Raw genomic sequence first — 24,891 nt, forward strand, 5'->3', positions numbered from 1 at the left:
CAATATTTATGACTGACTTGGTATGAATACGTATTTCATTACTCTATGTCCATGTCCTTACAGCTATGATTGCACTGATGCTAATTCTACCCTGCTGTTACTGCTGCTGCTCTTGTAAGAAGAAAAGGGTCGTCAGAGTGGAGCCAAAACCTGACGTGTGACGTCCCCCAGTAGCCATAGAGATGACAATTCTAGGTGGTGCCAAACATGCAGCAAGCCCTTGGGACTCGCAATTGCAATATAACAAGTGCCTTTCACCACTCAGAGTTAATAATGACGGGTGGTCCGTAAAAGGGCGGGTTAGAGGCTGTGCTGACTGTAAAAAAGGTGAGTGCATTTGTAATGGGGAAAGAAAAGACATGTGAGTAAAAAATGTGTTCTAAGAACTAGAGGTGCTGAGAGCCGGGGAAAAGCAAGACTAAGCACCAAGAGGAAGGGGGATTGTTGCCAGAATGAAAGAAGGAACAGAACCACAATAATAAAAACAAGGGATGGGAACTAAGGGGCAGCATAGCAGCAAGGTACAAGCAAGGACAATGGCGAAGAGAAAAGATGATAGAATACTTGTAGAAGAAAGAAAAGAGGAGGACAAGGCACAGGATTAGGAAAAAGCAGAGAACAAGAACAAATAAATGCAAGAAATGGGAACTGGGGTATAGATAGACTGTCAAGTAACAAGTAAGAAGAGTATTAACAAGCTAGGAAGATGACAGATCAGGGGAAGAAGAGTGATTGGAGGATGAAGAGAAAATGAGTTAGAAAAGGCCTCAAAGCAGGAGAGGACATAGACTGGAAAATGGTCGAAGGAATACTGAGAACAAATAAGAAAGACCTAAAGCTGTATGGAACATAAATGAAAGTGGAGGAAGACAAATTGATGGTTAGGAAGAGGTGAACTTGCTGGAAGAGGAAGGAGGAGAATGAATGAGCAGGAATGGAGTAGGGATGGGAGCAAAAATAGAAACTGATGTTGACAATAGAAGGGGTGTAGGAGGACGGGAAAGACTGCAAGAAAAAGTGTCGAAAATTGGGAAAAACTGCAAGGAGGAGTGTAGAAGAATGGAAAAGACTGCAAGAAGGAGTGTAGGAGGATGGGAAAGACTGCAAGAAGGAGTGTAGGAGGATGGGAAAGACTGCAAGGAGGAGTGTAGGAGGATGGGAAAGACTGGAAGAAGGAGTGTAGGAGGATGGGAAAGACTGCAAGAAGGAGTGTAGGAGGATGGGGAAGACTGCAAGGAGGAGTGTAGGAGGATAGGAAAGACTGCAAGAAGGAGTGAAGGAGGATGGGAACAGCTGAAGAAGAATAACAGCAGGTTACTTCAGAAGGACTTGGGGTAGGGGAGGAGGAAAACTGGATGCAAAAGGGGAGTAATGAGAGAAGGATAGAGGACATAGACTGCTAGAATCTGAGGGTGAAGGTTATGGACAAATGAGGACAATGCGGGACATTAGGAAAGTAATGGTTACTGAACAGAGCAAATGAGAAGAACCATATATGGGGGTAGAAGATGAGTCTGAGCAACTGAGAAGACAGAACAATAAGCAACTGAATACCAGGGACAGGAGTGAAAAAAGATAACTAAGCAGCTGAGAATGATAAGTTGGGCAGTGGAGGACAATTTACACCAGGGAGGAAATGCAGGAACAACAGAGATAATGAACCACGTAAGAATAAAAATGAAAGTAACAAGCAAATAAGTAGGCTGACATAAATTCTACACAAGAAAAAAAGTAACAAATATTATAGGGTCATTTATTTTATTCCTTTTTCCTGTAAATTAAGTCCAAAATTGTGGGGGGTTTTCAGTTCTGAGAATCATAAGTGCACAGTGCAGGCTTCACAAGCCTAACTCTGCTACATATCTGTCCCTAATTGACTTCATTAGAGATAAGAACTGCAAAACAATAGACATTTAGCTAATAAAATGTCTGTGGTAATGCAATTGGTGGTAGCGTTTGGCTGCTGAAAGACAATTGCAGCAAACAAGGTGTTAATCTACTCTAAAATGTTTCACACTCGCCTACTTTGTTAATTTAAAGTAAGAGTACAGAAAAAAAATTGTAATTATAAGGTGTTTACTGTCCATTTAAGTTTGATGAATTCTCATTTGTAAATGTCCAATTTTTCCTTACAGAGCAAATCTTCAGACCCACTGTATTGGTTCAGAAAACCCTGCACATTATCTGCCTCTCTCATAGACGAGCAGAATGAACTTGTCGTATATATACAAACATGTTGTATATATTTTTTATTACATTCTGGGAAATGCATGTACAAAAATAAATAATATTTAACAAGTGCATTGTTATGTATCAGTTTATCATATTTTAGACAGACCGTGTATAGATAGACTGGTATGTATTTCATCCACATAATAACCAGTGCGATCTGCACTGCATGGGATTAGAAGAATACATCAACAGACATGAGTCCGCCTTCTATACATAACAAACATCATATACTGCCTCTCTCCTACACACACACAAACACCCTCTCTCCTACACACACACCTTCTCTCTCCTACACACACACACACCCTCTCTCTCCTACTTACACACACACCTTCTCTCTCCTACACACACACACACCCTCTCTCTCCTACTTACACACACCCCCTCTCTCCTACTTACACACACCCCCTCTCTCCTACTTACACACACACCTTCTCTCTCCTACTTACACACACCCCTCTCTCCTACTTACACACACCCCTCTCTCCTACTTACACACACACCTTCTCTCTCCTACTTACACACACCCCTCTCTCCTACTTAAATACACAACCCCTCTCTCCTACTTACACACACACACCTTCTCTCTCCTACTTACACACACCCCTCTCTCCTACTTACACACACCCCCTCTCTCCTACTTACACACACCCCCTCTCTCCTACTTACACACACACACCCTCTCTTCTACTTACACACACACACCTTCTCTCGCCTACTTACACACACACACCCTCTCTCCTACTTACACACACACACCCTCTCTCCTACTTACACACACACCCCCTCTCACCTACACACACACCCCTCTCTCCTACTTACACACACACCTTCTCTCTCCTACTTACACACACACACACCCTCTCTCCTACTTACACACACACACACCTTCTCTCTCCTACTTACACACACACACCTTCTCTCTCCTACTTACACACACCCCTCTCTCCTACTTACACACACCCCCTCTCTCCTACTTACACACACACACCCTCTCTTCTACTTACACACACACACCTTCTCTCGCCTACTTACACACACACACCCTCTCTCCTACTTACACACACACCCCCTCTCTCCTACTTACACACACACCCCCTCTCACCTACTTACACAGACACACCCTCTCTCCTACTTACACACACACACACCCTCTCTGCTACTTACACACACACACCTTCTCTCTCCTACTTACACACACACACCCTCTCTCCTACACACACACTGCCTCTCCCCTACACACACACACACACCCCTCTCTCCTACTTACACACACACCTTCTCTCTCCTACTTACACACACACCTTCTCTCCTACTTACACACATACCCCCTCTCTCCTACTTACACACACATCCTCTCTCTCCTACTTACACACACATCCCCTCTCTTCTACTTACACACACATACCCTCTCTCCTACTTACACACACATCCCCTCTCTCCTACTTACACACCCCCTCTCCTACTTACACACCCCCTCTCCTACTTACACACACACACACACACCCCCTCTCTCCTACTTACACACACACACACACCCTCTCTCCTACTTACACACACACCTTCTCCCTCCTACTTACACACACCCCTCTCTCCTACTTACACACACCCCCTCTCTCATACTTACACACACACACAACACACTGCGCCTCTCCTACACACAACACACTGCCTCTCTCCTACTCACACACAACACACTGCCTCTCTCCTACACACACACATGCAACACACAGTCTCTCTTCTACACACTACACACCTCCTCTCTCTTACACAACACACCTCCTCTCTCCTACACACACACACACACTGCCTCTCTCCTACACACACACATGCAACACACAGTCTCTCTTCTACACACTACACACCTCCTCTCTCCTACAGATACACACAACACACTGCATCTCTCCTTCACACACACAGCCTCTCTCCTACACACACACACACACACACACACACACGCAACACACAGCCTCTCTCCTGCACACACACACACAGCCTCTCTCCTACACACTACACACCCCCTCTCTCCTACAAACAACACACCCCATCTCTCCTACACACACAACACACTGCCTCTCTCCTACACACACACACAGCACACTACCGCTCTCCTACACACACAACGCACCACCTCTCTCCTACATACACACACAACACACCACCTCTCTCCTACACACACACAATACACCCCCTCTCTCCTACACACACACACAACACACTGTCTCTCCAACACAGTACACTACCTCTCTCCTATACACACAACACACCACCTCTCTCCTACATACACACACAACACACCGCCTCTCTCCTACACACACAACACACCACCTCTCTCCTACACACACACATACACTGCCTCTCTCCTACACACACAAAACGCCACCTCTCTCCTACACACACACACACACACACACACACACACATACACTGCCTCTCTCCTACACACACACATACACTGCCTCTCTCCTACATACACTACCTCTCCCCTACATACATACACACAACACACTACCTCTCTCCTAGACACACACACACAATCTCTCTCCTACATACACATCCTCTCCCCTACACACACACCACACTGCCTCTCCTAAACACATACAACACACTGCCTCTCTCCTACACACACAACACACTACCTCTCTCCTACACATACACTCAATACACTACCTCTCTCCTACACACACAACACACTGCCTCTCTTCTATACACACACACAGCCTCTCTCCTACACACACAACACATTACATCTCTCCTACACACACAACACACTCCCTCTCTTCTATACACACACAGTCTCTCTCCTACACACACAACACACTGCCTCTCTTCTACACACACAACACATTACATCTCTCCTACACACACACACAACACACTGCCTCTCTCCTACACACACAACACACTGCCTCTCTCCTACAAACACACAGCCTCTCCCCTACACACACAACACATTACATCTCTCCTACACACACAACACTGCCTCTCTCCTACACACACAACACACTGCCTCTCTCCTACACACACAACACACTGCCTCTCTTCTACACACACACACACAACACATTACCTCTCTCCTACAAACACACAGCCTCTCCCCTACACACACACACCCACACACACACAACACACTACCTCTCTCCTACACACAACACACTACCTCTCTCCTACACACAACACACTGCCTCTTTCCTACACACACACACACACTGCCTCTCTCCTACACATACAACACACTGCCTATCTCCTACACACATACACAGCCTCTCCCCTACACACACACACACTGCCTATTTCCTACACACACACACAGCCTCTCCCCTACACACAACACACTGCCTATCTCCTACACACACACACAACACACTGCCTATCTCCTACACACATACACACTACCTCTCTCCTACACACACAAACTACCTCTCTCCTACACACAAAAACCATACACTGCCTTTCTCCTACACACAACACACTGTCTCTCTCCTACACACACACACACACAATACACTTCCTCTCTCCTACACACACACACACAATACACTGCCTCTCTTCTACACACACACTGCCTTTTTCCTACACACACAATACACCGCCTCTCTTCTACACACATAACAACACGCTGTCTCTTTCCCACACACACAAGCTGCCTTCTCTCCTACACACACACACACACAATACACTGCCTCTCTTCTACACACATAACAACACGCTGTCTCTTTCCCGCACACACATGCTGCCTTCTCTCCTACACCCAACAGAACATACTGCCCATCTCTCTCATGAACAGAATACAAAATTAGATTAGATACAGGTCATACAGTGAAATTAGCATGAGCCAATGAGGTTTGAGTTGATGCATTAAATAACCCATTCTGATTGGATGAACACTCATTTGCTGAGTCTAACAAAGCTTGTGAAATGAACATGGTAGATACCCAGACACTTGTGAGAAGCACTAGCACTGCCACAACAAGTTAATGTTTAACCAGAGCTTAGGGAAGGTGAGCAACCAGGGCCTACAACAGAGAGGACAGAGGGGTCTTATCTTCCGCTAACAAGACCCAGAAGCAGCAGCACTGAGGGAGACAAAGAGCTATTTGAGGTAAGAGTGAGTCTTTGTGTGAACAGACAGCCCAGTAATCCAATTGTACCACAGCCGCTGTGAAAGCCTGCAGCCTGCACAAGATATTGTATTAGAGGACGTTTAATCATTAACCCAGTAAATGACCTGCACAATAGGGACAGCGCCACAGAGGAGGGGGCAAGCTCAGCTATTGAGGGAGATCAGGCATAGCAGCAAATCTCTGCTGTGGTTTTTACGCTTGTTGGATCTCTAGGAGCCCCTCTACACACAGATACAATCATTTCTTACTCATGTGCCTATTTGTCACCCAACATTTGCAATAGCCATTTTATGTGCACCCTGCGTTATCTCTTGTAATCCCATAAGCACAGCTCTGAGTGCATGTGTCCTTGAGTGTTCATGTGTGCCCCCTAGCTTGTGCACATCTAGATCCTGATCCTGGGGTTAAACAGTTTGGGTTGATGGCTCTAAACTGTAGCTCTATCTCAGCCAATAATAAATCAATACAGCCATAACAGAACTTACATAATGAATATAATCTCTTTCATCTGAGAGTCCATTCGACCATTGCTGTACAATGGTGATTATTTATATTGCTAGACACTTTAGAGTTAAAAAATGGGGTGGGTGTTATAGATTTATCTATTCCTTCCCCTCTGTGTGCAGGTGTGCATCTCTCTATTCCTTCCCCTCTGTATGCATGCGCACCTGTCTATTCCTTCCCCTCTGTATGCATGCGCACCTGTCTATTCCTTCCCCTCTGTATGCATGTACACCTGTCTATTCCTTCCCCTCTGTATGCATGTACACCTGTCTATTCCTTCCCCTCTGTATGCATGTACACCTGTCTATTCCTTCCCCTCTGTATGCATATGCATCTCTCTATTTCTTTCCCTCTGTATGCATGCGCACCTGTCTATTCCTTCCCCTCTGTATGCATGTACACCTGTCTATTCCTTCCCCTCTGTATGCATGTACACCTGTCTATTCCTTCCCCTCTGTATGCATATGCATCTCTCTATTTCTTCCCCTCTGTATGCATGCGCACCTGTCTATTCCTTCCCCTCTGTATGCATGCACACCTGTCTATTCCTTCCCCTCTGTGTGCATATGCATCTCTCTATTTCTTCCCCTCTGTATGCATGCGCACCTGTCTATTCCTTCCCCTCTGTATGCATGTACACCTGTCTATTCCTTCCCCTCTGTGTGCATATGCATCTCTCTATTTCTTCCCCTCTGTATGCATGCGCACCTGTCTATTCCTTCCCCTCTGTATGCATGCGCACCTGTCTATTCCTTCCCCTCTGTATGCATGTACACCTGTCTATTCCTTCCCCTCTGTATGCATGTGCACCTGTCTATTCCTTCCCCTCTGTATGCATGCGCACCTGTCTATTCCTTCCCCTCTGTATGCATGCGCACCTGTCTATTCCTTCCCCTCTGTATGCATGTACACCTGTCTATTCCTTCCCCTCTGTATGCATGTACACCTGTCTATTCCTTCCCCTCTGTATGCATGTACACCTGTCTATTCCTTCCTCTCTGTATGCATGCGCACCTGTCTATTCCTTCCCCTCTGTGTGCAGGTGTGCATCTCTCTATTTCTTCCCCTCTGTATGCATGTGCACCTGTCTATTCCTTCCCCTCTATATGCAGGTGTGCTTACCTGTTTCTTACCCTCTGTATGCATGTGCATCTCTCTATTCCTTCCCCTCTGTATGCATATGCACCTGTCTATTCCTTCCCCTCTGTATGCATGTGCACCTGTCTATTCCTTCCCCTCTGTATGCATGTGCACCTGTCTATTCCTTCCCCTCTGTGTGCAGGTGTGCCTACCTGTTTCTTACCCTCTGTATGCATGTGCACCTGTCTATTCCTTCCCCTCTGTATGCATATGCACCTGTCTATTCCTTCCCCTCTGTGTGCAGGTGTGCATCTCTCTATTCCTTCCCCTCTGTATGCATGTACACCTGTCTATTCCTTCCCCTCTGTGTGCAGGTGTGCCTACCTGTTTCTTACCCTCTATATGCATGTGCACCTGTCTATTCCTTCCCCTCTGTGTGCAGCTGTGCCTTCCTGTTTCTTACCCTCTGTATGCATGTGCACCTGTCTATTCCTTCCCCTCTGTATGCATGTGCACCTGTCTATTCCTTCCCCTCTGTGTGCATGTACACCTGTCTATTCCTTCCCCTCTGTGTGCATCTCTCTATTCCTTCCCCTCTGTATGCATGCGCACCTGTCTATTCCTTCCCCTCTGTATGCATGTGCACCTGTGTATTCCTTCCCCTCTGTGTGCAGCTGTGCCTACCTGTTTCTTACCCTCTGTATGGATGTGCATCCCTCTATTCCTTCCCCTCTATGCATGTGCACCTGTCTATTCCTTCCCCTCTGTATGCATGTGCACCTGTCTATTCCTTCCCCTCTGTATGCATGTGCACCTGTCTATTCCTTCCCCTCTGTGTGCAGTTGTGCCTACCTGTTTATTCCCCTCTGTATGCATGTGCACCTGTCTATTCCTTCCCCTTTGTGTGCAGCTGTGCCTTCCTGTTTATTCCCGTCTGTATGCATGTGCACCTGTCTATTCCTTCCCCTCTGTGTGCAGCTGTGCCTTCCTGTTTCTTACCCTCTGTATGCATGTGCATCTCTCTATTCCTTCCCTTCTGTATGCATGTGCACCTGTCTATTCCTTCCCCTCTGTGTGCAGTTGTGCCTACCTGTTTCTTCCCCTCTGTATGCATGTGCACCTGTCTATTCCTTCCCCTCTGTGTGCAGTCGTGCCTATATATTCCTTCCCCTTCGTATGCATGTGCACCTGTCTATACCTTCCCCGCTGTGTGCAGGTGTGCCTACCTATTTCTTCCCCTCTGTATGCATGTGCACCTGTCTATCCCTTTCCCTCTGTATGAATGTGCATTTGCCTATCCCTTCCCCTCTGTATGCGTGTCTGTCTATCACTTCCCCTCTGTATGCGTGTGCCTGTCTATCACTTCCCCTCTGTATGTGTGTGTGTCTGTCTATCACTTCCCCTCTGTATGTGTGTGTGTCTGTCTATCACTTCCCCTCTGTATACGTGTGTGTCTGTCTATCACTTCCCCTCTGTATGCGTGTGTGTCTCTCTCTATGTTCCTTCCCCCTCTGTGTGCGTGTGTCTGTCTATCACTTCCCCTCTGTATGCGTGTGTGTCTGTCTATCACTTCCCCTCTGTATGGGTATGTGTCTGTCTATCACTTCCCCTCTGTATGCGTGTGTCTCTCTCTATGTTCCTTCCCCCTCTGTGTGCGTGTGTCTGTCTATCACTTCCCCTCTGTATGCGTGTGTGTCTGTCTATCACTTCCCCTCTGTATGCGTGTCTGTCTATCACTTCCCCTCTGTATGCGTGTGTGTCTGTCTATCACTTCCCCTCTGTATGCGTGTGTGTCTCTCTCTATGTTCCTTCCCCCTCTGTGTGCGTGTGTCTGTCTATCACTTCCCCTCTGTATGCGTGTGTGTCTGTCTATCACTTCCCCTCTGTATGCGTGTGTGTCTCTCTCTATGTTCCTTCCCCCTCTGTGTGCGTGTGTCTGTCTATCACTTCCCCTCTGTATGCGTGTGTGTCTCTCTCTATGTTCCTTCCCCCTCTGTGTGCGTGTGTCTGTCTATACCTTCCCCTCTGTAAGCATGTGTGTCTCTCTATGTTCCTTCCCTTCTGTATGTAGTTGTGCCTATCTATTCCTTCCCCTTCGTATGCATGTGCACCTGTCTATTCCTTGTGTATTTCTATTCATTTAGCTCTGTTTGCAGGTGTGTTTGCCAATTCCTTTTACTCTGTTTGCAGGTGTGCCTGTCTATTCCTTTCATTTTATTTGCAGGTGTGCCTGTCAATTCCTTTCACTCTGTTTGCAGGTGTGCCTGTCTATTCCTTTCATTTTATTTGCAGGTGTGCCTGTCAATTCCTTTCACTCTGTTTGCAAGTGCATCTGTCTATTGCTTTATTTCTGTATGGATGTGTGTCTGTCTATTCCAGTACCTCTGTTTGCAGGTGTGTCTGTCTATTCTTTCCCTTCTCTATGCAGGTGTGTCTGTCTATTCCTTCCCCTCATTTTGCAGGTGTGTCTGTCAATTCCATCCTCTCTCTTTGCAGATGTGTCTCTCTATTCCTTTCCTTCTGTTTGCAGGTGTGTCTGTCTATTCATTTGATTCTGTTTACAGGTGTGTCTGTCTATTCATTTGACTCTGTTTGCATGTGTGTATATTGTCTGTCTATTCCTTTACTTCTGTATGGATGTGTCTGTCTATTCCTGTACCTCTGTTTGCAGGTGTGTCTGTCTATTAGTTCCCCTCTGTTTGCAGGTGTGTCTGTATATTGCTTTCCCTTTGTATGCACGTGTGTCTGGCTATTCCTTCCTCTCTGTTAGCAGGTGTGTTTGTTTATTCTGTCCCCTCTGTTTGCAGGTGTGCCTGTCTATTCCTTCCCCTCTGTATGCAGGTGCGTCTGTCTATTCCTTCCCCTCTGTATGCAGGTGAGTCTGTCTATTCCTTTCCCTCTGTATGCAGGTGAGTCTGTCTATTCTGCACTCTCTGTATGCAGGTGCGTCTGTATATCCCTTCCCCTCTGTATGCAGGTGTGTCTGTTTATTCTGTGCCCTCTGTTTGCAGGTGTGTCTGTCTATTCCTTCCCCTCTGTATGCAGGTGTGTCTGTCTATTCATTTGATTCTGTTTACAGGTGTGTCTGTCTATTCATTTGACTCTGTTTTCATTTGTGTATATTAGTCTGTATATTCCTTTACTTCTGTATAGATGTGTTTGTCTATTCCTGTACCTCTGTTTTCAGGTGTGTCTGTCTATTAGTTCCCCTCTGTTTGCAGGTGTGCCTGTCTATTCCTTCCCCTCTGTATGCAGGTGCGTCTGTCTATTCCTTCCCCTCTGTATGCAGGTGAGTCTGTCTATTCCTTTCCCTCTGTATGCAGGTGAGTCTGTCTATTCTGCACTCTCTGTATGCAGGTGCGTCTGTATATCCCTTCCCCTCTGTATGCAGGTGTGTCTGTTTATTCTGTGCCCTCTGTTTGCAGGTGTGTCTGTCTATTCCTTCCCCTCTGTATGCAGGTGTGTCTGTCTATTCATTTGATTCTGTTTACAGGTGTGTCTGTCTATTCATTTGATTCTGTTTACAGGTGTGTCTGTCTATTCATTTGACTCTGTTTTCATTTGTGTATATTAGTCTGTATATTCCTTTACTTCTGTATAGATGTGTTTGTCTATTCCTGTACCTCTGTTTTCAGGTGTGTCTGTCTATTAGTTCCCCTCTGTTTGCAGGTGTGTCTGTATATTCCTTTCCCTCTGTATGCACGTGTGTCTGGCTATTCCTTCCTCTCGGTTTGCAGGTGTGTTTGTTTATTCTGCCCCCTCTGTTTGCAGGTGTGCCTGTCTATTCCTTCCCCTCTGTATGCAGGTGTGTCTGTTTATTCTGCACTCTCTGTATGCATGTGCGTCTGTCTATTCTTTCCCCTCTGTATGCAGGTGTGTCTGTTTATTCTGCCCCCTCTGTTTGCAGGTGTGTCTGTCTTTTCCATCCCCTCTGTTTGCAGGTGTGTCCGTCTATTCCTTTCCTCCTGTTTGCAGGTGTGCCTGTCTATTCCTTTCCCTCTGTTTGCAGGTGTGCCTGTCTATTCCTTTCCCTCTATTTGCAGGTGTGTTTGTCTATTCCTTTCCCTCTGTTTGCAGGTGTGTCTGTCTATTCCTTTCCCTCTGTTTGCAGGTGTGTCTGTCTATTCCTTTCCCTCTGTTTGCAGGTGTGTTTGTCTATTCTTTCCCCTCTGTATGCAGGTGTGTCTGTTTATTCTGCCCCCTCTGTATGCAGGTGCGTCTGTCTTTTCCATCCCCTCTGTTTGCACGTGTGTCTGTCTATTCCTTTCCCTCTGTATGCAGGTGCGTCTGTTCATTTTGCCCCCCTCTGTTTGCAGGTGTGTCTGTCTATTTAATCCCCTCTGTTTGCAGGTGTGTCTGTCTATTCCATCCCCTCTGTTTGCAGGTGTGTCTGTCTATTCCTTTCCCTCGGTTGGCAGGTGTGTTTGTCTATTTCTTTCCCTCTGTTTGCAGATGTGTCTGTCTATTCCTTTCCCTCTGTTTGCAGGTGTGTCTGTCTATTCTGTCCCCTCTGTTTGCAGGTGTGTCTGTCTATTCCTTTCCCTCTGTTTGCAGATGTGTCTGTCTATTCCTTTCCCTCTGTTTGCAGGTGTGTCTGTCTATTCCTGTACCTCTGTTTGCAGGTGTGTCTGTCTATTCCTTTCCCTCTGTTTGCAGATGTGTCTGTCTATTCCTTTCCCTCTGTTTGCAGGTGTGTCTGTCTATTCTGTCCCCTCTGTTTGCAGGTGTGTCTGTCTATTCTGTCCCCTCTGTTTGCAGGTGTGTCTGTCTATTCCTTTCCCTCTGTTTGCAGGCATGTCTGTCTATTCTGTCCCCTCTGTTTGCAGGTGTGTCTGTCTATTCCTTTCCCTCTATTTGCAGGTGTGTCTGTCTTTTCCTTTCCCTCTGTTTGCAGGTGTGTCTGTCTTTTCCTTTCCCTCTGTTTGCAGGTGTGTCTGTCTATTCTGTCCCCTCTATTTGCAGGTGTGTCTGTCTTTTCCTTTCCCTCTGTTTTGCAGGTGTGTCTGTCTATTCCTTTCCCTCTGTTTGCAGGTGTGTCTGTCTATTCCTTTCCCTCTGTTTGCAGGTGTGACTGTCTTTTCCTTTCCCTCTGTTTGCAGGTGTGTCTGTCTATTCCTTTCCCTCTGTTTGCAGGTGTGACTGTCTATTCCTTTCCCTCTGTTTGCAGGTGTGTCTGTCTATTCCTTTCCCTCTGTTTGCAGGTGTGTCTGTCTTTTCCTTTCCCTCTGTTTGCAGGTGTGTCTGTCTTTTCCTTTCCCTCTGTTTGCAGGTGTGTCTGTCTATTCCTTTCCCTCTGTTTGCAGGTGTGTCTGTCTATTCCTTTCCCTCTGTTTGCAGGTGTGACTGTCTATTCCTTTCCCTCTGTTTGCAGGTGTGTCTGTCTATTCCTTTCCCTCTATTTGCAGGTGTGTTTGTCTTTTCCTTTCCCTCTGTTTGCAGGTGTGTCTGTCTATTCCTTTCCCTCTGTTTGCAGGTGTGACTGTCTATTCCTTTCCCTCTGTTTGCATATGTGTCTGTCTTTTCCTTTCCCTCTGTTTGCAGATGTGTCTGTCTTTTCCTTTCCCTCTGTTTGCAGGCATGTCTGTCTTTTCCTTTCCCTCTGTTTGCAGGTGTGTCTGTCTATTCCTTTCCCTCTATTTGCAGGTGTGTCTGTCTTTTCCTTTCCCTCTGTTTGCAGATGTGTCTGTCTATTCCTTTCCCTCTGTTTGCAGGTGTGTCTGTCTATTCCTTTCCCTCTGTTTGCAGGTGTGACTGTCTTTTCCTTTCCCTCTGTTTGCAGGTGTGTCTGTCTTTTCCTTTCCCTCTGTTTGCAGGTGTATCTGTTAATTCTGTCCCCTTTGTTTGCAGATGTGTCTGTCTTTTCCTTTCCCTCTGTTTGCAGGTGTGTCTGTCTATTCCTTTCCCTCTGTTTGCAGATGTGTCTGTCTTTTCCTTTCCCTCTGTTTGCAGGCATGTCTGTCTTTTCCTTTCCCTCTGTTTGCAGGTGTGTCTGTCTATTCCTTTCCCTCTATTTGCAGGTGTGTCTGTCTTTTCCTTTCCCTCTGTTTGCAGGTGTGTCTGTCTTTTCCTTTCCCTCTATTTGCAGGTGTGTCTGTCTATTCCTTTCCCTCTGTTTGCAGGTGTGTCTGTCTTTTCCTTTCCCTCTGTTTGCAGGTGTGTCTGTCTTTTCCTTTCCCTCTATTTGCAGGTGTGTCTGTCTATTCCTTTCCCTTTGTTTGCAGGTGTGTCTGTCTTTTCCTTTCCCTCTATTTGCAGGTGTGTCTGTCTATTCCTTTCCCTTTGTTTGCAGGTGTGTCTGTCTTTTCCTTTCCCTCTGTTTGCAGGTGTGTCTGTCTTTTCCTTTCCCTCTGTTTGCAGGTGTGACTGTCTTTTCCTTTCCCTCTGTTTGCAGGTGTGTCTGTCTTTTCCTTTCCCTCTGTTTGCAGGTGTGTCTGTCTTTTCCTTTCCCTCTGTTTGCCGGCATGTCTGTCTATTCTTTCCCCTCTGTTTGCAGGTGTGTCTGTCTTTTCCTTTCCCTCTGTTTGCAGGCATGTCTGTCTATTCTGTCTTCTCTATTTGCAGGTGTGTCTGTCTATTCCTTTCCCTCTGAATGCATGTTTAGTTGTCTGCAACTCCACAGTGTTTGAAAATCTATTACCCTCTACCCTCCTTTGTGAGTGACTATTAACATGTCCCATGTCTCCTTTCTTTCCTGTGTGTCTGCATATGTATTTTCCTGTAGTAGCCTGTGGGAGTGCTATATTCATGCATTATACGTGGCAATAGCCATTTGTTTCTTTAGTTTATGTATTATTTCCTCTCTATGTTTCTTCATATATACTGTATTTCTGTGTGCCTCTTTTTGAGTGGCTTTTTTTTTCTTTTAGACTCTTGTTTGAATTGGTGAATTATGTTAGATTTCTCTGGAATAAATGTACTCTCAGCATGCACCTGTTCCTCCATTTCTATATCTATTCTCTTTCCACAGGATGGAAGATGAAAACCCACAGTTTGTACAGCCAGCAGCCCCCATACTACAAGAAATTAAGAATCGAATACTGGGCGATGACTGGGCCCTGGGAGGGCTGGTGGTGATTGGCTCATTCTGCCTTCTCTTCCTGGCATTGTTCTTGTTTGCTACAGTGTTTGGGTGCTGCCCAGGTCAGAAACGTAAAGAGGGGTATCAGTGAGACACAAGAAAGTTGAAGGGGTGGGGGGTAGATATGTCAGTAGGTAGAGGACAACACAAGCATGAACAAGATTGAGAAGCACCACAGGAGTTCTGTGGTTATAGTCATGCCAGGGGATAAGGCAGCAATAAGGTCCAAGAGAAATCATTGCTCTGCCAGTGGTGCTCAAATAATATATTTTTATGTATTTTTTATAGTTTCTATAGATATGTAGCATTTTCTAAAATGATAACAGCCAATACCAGTAGAACCAATATGTTAAGAGTTAAAAAATAGGAATTAGAGTCGTTGGACTTGTAGATGGAGAATATGAATATGACTTGGCAGCTACTGGATGCTGATTAGGTTTTGTTTCAGTCGGAGATGAAAATGTTACTTAACAAAAAAAGCCCATTAAATATAACCACTAAAAGCAGTGTCCATTTGTTTTTGTTATTCTTCAAATAAAACTAAGAAAATTAGCCGAGAACAAATAATACAGTATCTGACCTGGGAACAGGATTATAAGGACAAAGCATGGAACAAATCTTCCCATGTGTCATAGCTGGGGGTGATGTCATTTTCTGACCATATAGAACTGGCTTTTGAGTGGCCAACACATGGTACCTGGCACACAACTGCCCATATCTAACATATTTTAAGTTCACATTTAGAAAAGTTTAACAAAAGGCAAAATGTAAATGTGCACAATGAAGGGCAGTGACTAGCCACATAAACTGAAGGGTAGTGAGTGGCCCTAAAGGTGATAATATGCAGTAAGTGGCACTGAGTGGTCTCAATGGTGATTACGTACAGCGTAGGACACTGAGGAGTCTTGAATAGTAATCACATGCAGTAGAGGGAACTGAGGGGTTTTGCTTGGTAATTACATAAAGTAGAGTAAACGGAGGGGTCTTGATGGCAATTACATACAGTAAAGAGTGCTGGGGTGCCTTGATGGCAATTACATACAGTGGAGGACACTGAGGGGTGTTGTTGGTGCTAACATCTAGTGGAGGGCACTGATGAGTCTAGATCAGGGGTGTCAAAGTACGGCCCACAAAACGGTTACAATGCAGCCCGCCACTGACACCCCATAACTGAGAGCTTTGGGCTGATTAATGTAACACTGGGGGCAGGAGGAGCTGCAGCTCCAGGCCCATGCCTCTAGGTAAACCCCTGAGTGTTAAGCATGGGAAAATTGGCGCCATAGCTGTTTGTAGGTGTGGCAGCAGAGGAGCAAAGCGAGCGAGTGAGTAGAGGAGTGTTTTCCCATGAGCTTCTGTTTGGGCTGGACTCTAGAGCAAGCAGTTACAAGGGGACCCAGAACTTTATTGGAAGAGTGTGGTGTTACTCAGTAAGACTGTGGGGCAAACTGAGCCTTATCAGGCAGCAGTAGACCGTCAGGATCAGCAGCAGAGGTGGACAAGCAAGGGGGCTTGAGTGAGGTATGTTCCAAGTACAGCTGCCTTATAGTGAGTTTTTTGTTGTGTATGTAAAACAATCTAAGTGAGGGGCTGTATAGCTTGCTTTATTGTTTAAAATACTGTGCCATGCCATAACGTGTGTTTGTGTGGGTGGGTCTGTATGTGTGGATCTGTGTGTGTGTGGGTCGGGTCTGAGTGTGTGTCTGTGTGTGTGTCTCTCTTGTGTGTGTGTGTAGGGGTCTCGTGTGGGTGTGTAGGGGTCTGGGATGTGTGAGTATGTGGGGGGGGGGTCTTCTGGGTGTGTGTGTAATGTTTACATATTCAATTTCGTTTGAAATTTTGGAAGCGGCCCCCATGGTAGAAGAAAACGTGACCAGTGGCTCCAAGGTAATTTTGAGTTTAAGACCCCTGGTCTAGATGGTAATTACATTCAGTGGAGGACACTGAGGGTTTTGCTGGTGATTACATACAGTGGAGGGCACTGATGAGTCTAGATGGTGATTAGATACAGTAGAGAGCACTGATGAGTCTAGATGGTGATTAGATACAGTAGAGAGCACTGATGGGTCTAGATGGGGATTAGATACAGTAGAGAGCACTGATGGGTCTAGATGGGGATTACATACAGTAGAGAGCACTGATGAGTCTAGATGGTGATTAGATACAGTAGAGAGCACTGATGGGTCTAGATGGTGATTACACACAGTAGAGAGCACTGATGAGTCTAGATGGTGATTAGATACAGTAGAGAGCACTGATGGGTCTAGATGGGGATTACATACAGTATAGAGCACTGATGGGTCTAGATGGTGATTATATACAGTAGAGAGCACTGATGGGTCTAGATGGTGATTACATACAGTAGAGAGCACTGATGCGACTAGATGGTGATTACATACAGTAGAGAGCACTGATGGGTCTAGATGGTGATTACATACAGTAGAGAGCACTGATGGGTCTAGATGGTGATTACATAGAGTAGAGAGCACTGATGGGGCTAGATGGTGATTACATACAGTAGAGAGCACTGATGGGTCTAGATGGTGATTACATACAGTAGAGGGCACTGATGGGGCTAGATGGTGATTACATACAGTAGAGAGCACTGATGGGACTAGATGGTGATTACATACAGTAGAGAGCACTGATGGGTCTAGATGGTGATTACATACAGTAGAGAGCACTGATGGGTCTAGATGGTGATTACATACAGTAGAGGGCACTGATGGGGCTAGATGGTGATTACATACAGTAGAGAGCACTGATGGGACTAGATGGTGATTAGATACAGTAGAGAGCACTGATGCGACTAGATGGTGATTACATACAGTAGAGAGTACTGATGCGACTAGATGATGATTACATACAGTAGAGAGCACTGATGGGACTAGATGGTGATTAGATACAGTAGAGAGCACTGATGGGACTAGATGGTGATTACATACAGTAGAGAGAACTGATGGGTCTAGATAGTGATTACATACAGTAGAGAGCACTGATGGGTCTAGATGGTGATTACATACAGTGGAGGACACTGAGGGTTTTGCTGGTGATTACATACAGTGGAGAGCACTGATGAGTCTAGATGGTGATTACATACAGTAGAGAGCACTGATGGGTCTAGATGGTGATTACATACAGTAGAGAGCACTGATTGGTCTAGATGGTGATTACATACAGTAGAGAGCACTGATGGGTCTAGATGGTGATTACATACAGTAGAGAGCACTGATGGGTCTAGATGGTGATTACATACAGTAGAGAGCACTGATGGGTCTAGATGGCGATTACATACAGTAGAGAGCACTGATGGGTCTAGATGGTGATTACATACAGTAGCGAGCACTGATGCGACTAGATGGTGATTACATACAGTAGAGAGCACTGATGGGTCTAGATGGTGATTACATACAGTAGAGAGCACTGATGGGTCTAGATGGTGATTACATACAGTGGAGAGCACTGATGGGACTAGATGGTGATTACATACAGTAGAGAGCACTGATGGGTCTAGATGGTGATTACATACAGTGGAGAGCACTGATGGGACTAGATGGTGATTACATACAGTAGAGAGCACTGATGGGTCTAGATGGTGATTACATACAGTAGAGAGCACTGATGGGTCTAGATGGTGATTGGATACAGTAGAGAGCACTGATGGGTCTAGATGGTGATAACATACAGTAAAGAGCACTGATGGGTCTAGATGGTGATTGCATACAGTAGAGAGCACTGATGGGTCTAGATGGTGATTACATACAGTAGAGAGCACTGATGGGTCTAGATGGTGATTACATACAGTAGAGAGCACTGATGGGACTAGATGGTAATTACATACAGTGGAGAGCACTGATGGGTCTAGATGGTGATTACATACAGTGGAGAGCACTGATGTGACTAGATGGTGATTACATACAGTGGAGAGCACTGATGGGACTAGATGGTGATTACATACAGTAGAGAGCACTGATGGGTCTAGATAGTGATTACATACAGTAGAGAGCACTGATGGGACTAGATGGTGATTACATACAGTGGAGAGCACTGATGTGACTAGATGGTGATTACATACAGTGGAGAGCACTGATGGGACTAGATGGTGATTAGATACAGTAGAGAGCACTGATGGGTCTAGATAGTGATTACATACAGTGGAGAACACTGATGGGTCTAGATGGTGATTACATACAGTAGAGAGCACTGATGGGTCTAGATGGTGATTACATACAGTAGAGGGCCCTGATGGGTCTAGATGATAAATACATACAGTGGAGAGCACTGATGGGACTAGATGGTGATTACATACAGTGGAGAGCACTGATGGGACTAGATGGTGATTAAATACAGTAGAGAGCACTGATGGGTCTAGATGGTGATTACATACAGTAGAGAGCACTGATGGGTCTAGCTGGTGATTACATACAGTAGAGGGCACTGATGGGACTAGATGGTGATTACATACAGTAAAGAGCACTGATGGGACTAGATGATTAGATACAGTAGAGAGCACTGATGCGACTAGATGATGATTACATACAGTAGAGAGAACTGATGGGTCTAGATGGTGATTACATACAGTAGAGAGCACTGATGGGTCTAGATAGTGATTACATACAGTAGAGAGCACTGATGGGTCTAGATGGTGATTACATAAAGTGGAGGGCACTGATGGGTCTAGATGGTGATTACATACAGTAGAGAGCACTGATGGGTCTATATGGTGATTAGATACAGTAGAGAGCACTGATGGGTCTAGATGGTGATTACATACAGTAGAGAGCACTGATGGGTCTAGATGGTGATTACATACAGTAGAGGGCACTGATAGGACTAGATGGTGATTACATACAGTAGAGAGCACTGATGGGTCTAGATGGTGATTACATACAGTAGAGAGCACTGATGGGTCTAGCTGGTGATTACATACAGTAGAGGGCACTGATGGGACTAGATGGTGATTACATACAGTAAAGAGCACTGATGGGACTAGATGGTGATTAGATACAGTAGAGAGCACTGATGCGACTAGATGATGATTACATACAGTAGAGAGAACTGATGGGTCTAGATGGTGATTACATACAGTAGAGAGCACTGATGGGTCTAGATAGTGATTACATACAGTAGAGAGCACTGATGGGTCTAGATGGTGATTACATAAAGTGGAGGGCACTGATGGGTCTAGATGGTGATTACATACAGTAGAGAGCACTGATGGGTCTAGATGGTGATTAGATACAGTAGAGAGAACTGATGGGTCTAGATGGTGATTACATACAGTAGAGAGCACTGATGGGACTAGATGGTGATTACATACAGTAGAGAGCACTGATGGGTCTAGATGGTGATTACATACAGTGGAGAGCACTGATGGGACTAGATGGTGATTACATACAGTAGAGAGCACTGATGGGTCTAGATGGTGATTACATACAGTAGAGAGCACTGATGGGTCTAGATGGTGATTACATACAGTAGAGAGCACTGATGGGTCTACAGAACTGGAAACGGACACTCAAATAACAAAGACTATAAGAAGATTTCATCCCCTTATGTCTAATCATGCAAGCCAGTCGAAGAGGAAGACTGAGAAATCCCCCCATTGAGAGTGGGATCCTCCAGCAATGCCAAAACGTGCCTCAGTAGAACACGAAGGCACGCCAGTCTATAATGAAAGGCGCAACATACCTCCGCCAGGACAAATGAAGACACCAGCCCCGAAGGTTGACCCCCTGAGGTCTCAGGGGCAGTCGCTCGCAAGGAGGGCTGAACTGGACCGGGCAATCCCACGCCTGACAAGCCCCGGTTAACGGAACATGGACAATATCGTAAGCACACTCCCGGGAGGTGCAGATGCGCCAGTGCCAAAGATATAGCCATGCGGAACCATGTTGTAACCTCCGGTGGGAACAGGCCACTCTCCAAAGAAGGATAAGCAGCGTTTGGTTTACCTGCATGCTTAGTAAGAGTTGGTGGTAGGGAACTCGCCTAGTGGGAAATGGAATCTCCAGAGGCGGATGGCTGAGCGGGCCCCTGATTAAACGGCATTTGGAACATAACTGATGGGCATGTATCACCCGGGCCAATTCATATTCTTCGTAAGAAGTAAAGTCTGAATCAGAGACATCCGTCTCCACAAAATCAGAATCCTCCATAACTGGGATATTGATTAAAAAATGGACCAATAAGAAAAATCTAAATGGCACCTTACATCCCAATGGCTGGGACACTCACCACCTCCTGTGAACCAGACACCAACGGACCAGAATTTCTCCGTCACCACGCGGTTAGGAATGCGGAAACGGAGAGCTAAAAATTTGACCACACCCGGTCACAAGGTAAACCCTGCAGTCCATGAAAAAAAAGCGCCCGACCGTAAAGGCCACGTCGCTAGACATAGGCCGTTATGTTCCAAAATAGCCATGAGCCGAAATATCACTACACAGTAGCAGACAGAATCACATAACAAACATGATTAAAAAAAAACCCTGTTCAATAACCCCACTTAGGAGATATTAACCCTTGATTCCAAGATACAAAAGGAGTCTCACTGAGACCCTATGTTAAGGTTATCCCTGAAAGGTTGTAGCCCCTCTCGGATAAACAGTTGTAATTACAATACATCCATGATGAAAGTTAAATGAAACGATCTAACCGGAATCTACCCCGTGGAACAGGAACATGGCTCTTCAAGTGTGACAGATAGTAGCGTCGCTTTTGCCATGGACTTGAGAGAAGAAAGCAGTCAACGAAATTCGTCAACGCTGATTGCTAGTGGAGCTGTTAATATGAGTCGCGATGGTTTCGCAGAAAGACTCTCCGTGCATCTCCGGACTCTAACTTTCATCCATGCTCTCACTGAGAGACTGACAGGACTACTTAAAACCCCAGTCCCATGCCGAACAGTACTACCCTCCATAAGAGACTATCGAAAACCTCTGACACTCCTCTGCCAACCTGCTGGGACAAAAGGCAAAGAATGACTGGGGGATGAGGGAAGTGGGAGAGATATTTAAGCCTTTGGCTGGGGTGTCTTTGCCACCTCCTGGTGGCCAGGTTCTGAATTCCCAAAAGTAATGAATGCAGCTGTGGACTCTTTCCATTTATGAAGAAAATGGTTAATGGCTGTGCAGAAAGACTAATCTTGGTGGTTTATTTGCTTGGTGGGCACATGTAACAGAGAAGAAGTGCACTTTCTTGATTTACATGCAAAGGACAGCAGAATGATTTTATGAGTGGGCAGCTGCAGTGGATGGCTGAGTGATATGCCAACGACGCGCAGAGCTTATCTATCGGATTGCGTAGGTGACAGCCTGATATAATCTATGGGGACAGGCAAATATGTTCTTAGTGCCTCCTTGTTACTGTCAGAGGTCACCAAATAATAAAGGTAAGTGACATTCAGCAGGCAGCTTTACAATAGCTGTAACATAATATGACACACTGCATTGTCTACCCACAGCAGGGGAGGCACCGTTTGGAGTCCCTCATCAGAGGGTGTGGACAAAACTAGGAGTTGTAGAACTGGACTGTGGTGCCTGGGCAGGCTGCAACATGACAAGGGCTGAACTAAGACTAAGCTTAGTGTCAAAATGTAATAACAAATAACAGAAGCAAAACTGAAATAATTAACTGGATGAAACCAAGAGATGTATTGTGTGCGCTAATATAATACTGTCCTTCCTGTATAATAGCAGTATTGCAAAACAGATACTTATTCTGTACACACAGTGACATAGCACATATGGCACACACAAACTGTGAAATAAAACGCACGCTACATTTGTGCCTTACATAAGGTCACTCACCCCATCTCCTCACAGAAGCTGACCATCACTTCAAACCCTGCCATGGCTGCTTTGTCCGAAGACTTAGTGTCCCCTCTCTTTACCTAAAGAAACAGATATCAAAGAATGAAATCTTCCATATGTAGAGCAAGATCTGCTCTAACCCTGGGTGTATAGTGAAATCTGCCCTGACCTTGGTAATATATAGAGATCAGACATGACCGTAATAGTTTAGAGAAAGATCATACAATACTGTTTTGGCCATGTTCTGCCATGACCTGGGTATATGTAGAAATCTCCTGTGGTCCTGTATATGGAGGCATTTTGTGTATACTATGACTTATTCTTACCCTGAGTGCATAGAAAAATATGAAGTAATTCTAGGTATACGTAACATTTCCTAACCATTAGTGTATAGCTTAATCTACCCTGAATGTGGGTATTTTGCAAGAGTTAGCTTGACCTTTGCAATACAGCAAGACTTGCTCTGGGTCGCAAAAACATGTTTACTGGGCCACGACTTGTGTGGTGTGTGTGTGTGCGAGTGTTGTATGAGTGTGTGTGTGTGTATTGTATGAGTGTGTGTGTCTGTATTGTATGAGAGTGTGTGTATTGTATGAGAGTGTGTGTATTGTATAAGAGTGTGTGTATTGTATGAGTGTGTGTGTATTGTATGAGTGTGTGTGTATTGTATGAGTGTGTGTATTGTATGAGTATGTGTGTGTGTGTATTGTATGAGTGTGTGTATGGTATGAGTGTGTGTGTATTGTATGAGTGTGTGTGTGTGTGTGTGTGTATTGTATGAGTGTGTGTATGGTATGAGTGTGTGTATTGTATGAGTGTGTGTGTGTGTTGTATGAGTGTGTGGTGTGTGTATTGTATGAGTGTGTGTGTGTTGTATGAGTGTGTGTGTGTATTGTATGAGTTTGTGTGTGTATTGTATGAGTGTGTGTGTGTGTGTGTGGGTGTGTTGTATGAATGTGTGTATTGTATGAGTGTGTGGAGTGTGTGTGTGATGTATGAGTGTGTGTGGTGTGTGTGGTGTGTGTGTGTATTGTATGAGTATGCGTGTGTAAGAGTGTGCGTGTGTAAGAGTGTGCGTGTGTAAGAGTGTGCGTGTGTGAGTGTGTGTGTGTGTGTGTTGGATGAGTGTTTTATTACCTTTTGCAACACTCAAGTTTGACTACAATCAGGAATAAAGTACACACACATTTTAGCCACTTTGCCAAAAATTGCAGCTATCTTGTATATTACTTCAGAAATGTTTAGACCAAGCATAAGAATAGGTTTGTGAAGGTATGTTATATCATGGAAATGGGTCTTGGGAATAAAAGTTTGAAGAACCCTGCTCTAGGGTATCTACAAAGCAGTCCAAACATCTAAAATGGTTGATCTCATTACAGGCAACTGACACTTCGGATCACCTAATGCATCCGCACATAACAGACATAAAGATCCAGTTCTGTTTAACCTCTAGGAAACATTAGGAACAACCAGTCACTTAATATCGGATTTACACAGGTTCACTCCACCTTCATAAAGAATGCGCCTCTTTGATCAATCTTTAAAAGGACAGTAAAGTTAAAATAAAACTTTGAAGTTTTAGGTAGAGTCTGCAATTTTAAACAACTTTCCAATTTACGTCTATTATCAAATTAGCTTTGTTCTTTTGATATCCTTTGTTGAAGAGTAAATTAATGGAGGCTGATAGGAGCTCAGGAGCGTGCATGTGCCTTTATCAATCTATGGCCGCAGTGTTTGCAACTATGTATAATATTAATATAAATAATATTGCAAACACTGTTGTTTAAGGGACAGTAAAGTCAAAAATAAACTTTCGTGATTCAGACAGAGCATTTGATTTTAAACACCTTTCCAATTTACTTCTATTATCAAATTTATTTGTTCTTATAGGAACATGATACTCAAATGTGGAAGCACATAAAAGTGATGCAGCACAGCTAGACTAGAAAATATCACCTGAATGTCTCTATGAAAAAAACAGAATTTATGCTTACCTGATAAATTACTTTCTCTTGCGGTGTATCCAGTCCACGGATTCATCCTTACTTGTGGGATATTCTCC

The 24,891-nt window shown here is 45.0% G+C and overlaps 1 protein-coding gene and 1 long non-coding RNA gene across 2 annotated transcripts in view; one reads left to right on the plus strand and one right to left on the minus strand.

Annotated features, from left to right (window-relative positions):
* The window catches only part of RECQL5 (RecQ like helicase 5), a 273,753-nt gene that overhangs the window by 120,745 nt on the left and 128,117 nt on the right, over positions 1-24,891 (minus strand). The window contains exon 8 of the mRNA XM_053709050.1: positions 22,827-22,909. Within this exon, the coding sequence (XP_053565025.1) occupies positions 22,827-22,909 (83 nt within the window). The remainder of the gene's footprint in view (positions 1-22,826; positions 22,910-24,891) is intronic.
* On the plus strand, positions 178-2,298 carry LOC128655426 (uncharacterized). Its single transcript, XR_008401791.1, has 2 exons — positions 178-327; positions 2,136-2,298. It is a non-coding gene; the product is annotated as an uncharacterized LOC128655426 (long non-coding RNA).

Source organism: Bombina bombina, chromosome 1 (genome assembly GCF_027579735.1).
Source record: "Bombina bombina isolate aBomBom1 chromosome 1, aBomBom1.pri, whole genome shotgun sequence".
Lineage (NCBI taxonomy): Eukaryota > Metazoa > Chordata > Amphibia > Anura > Bombinatoridae > Bombina > Bombina bombina.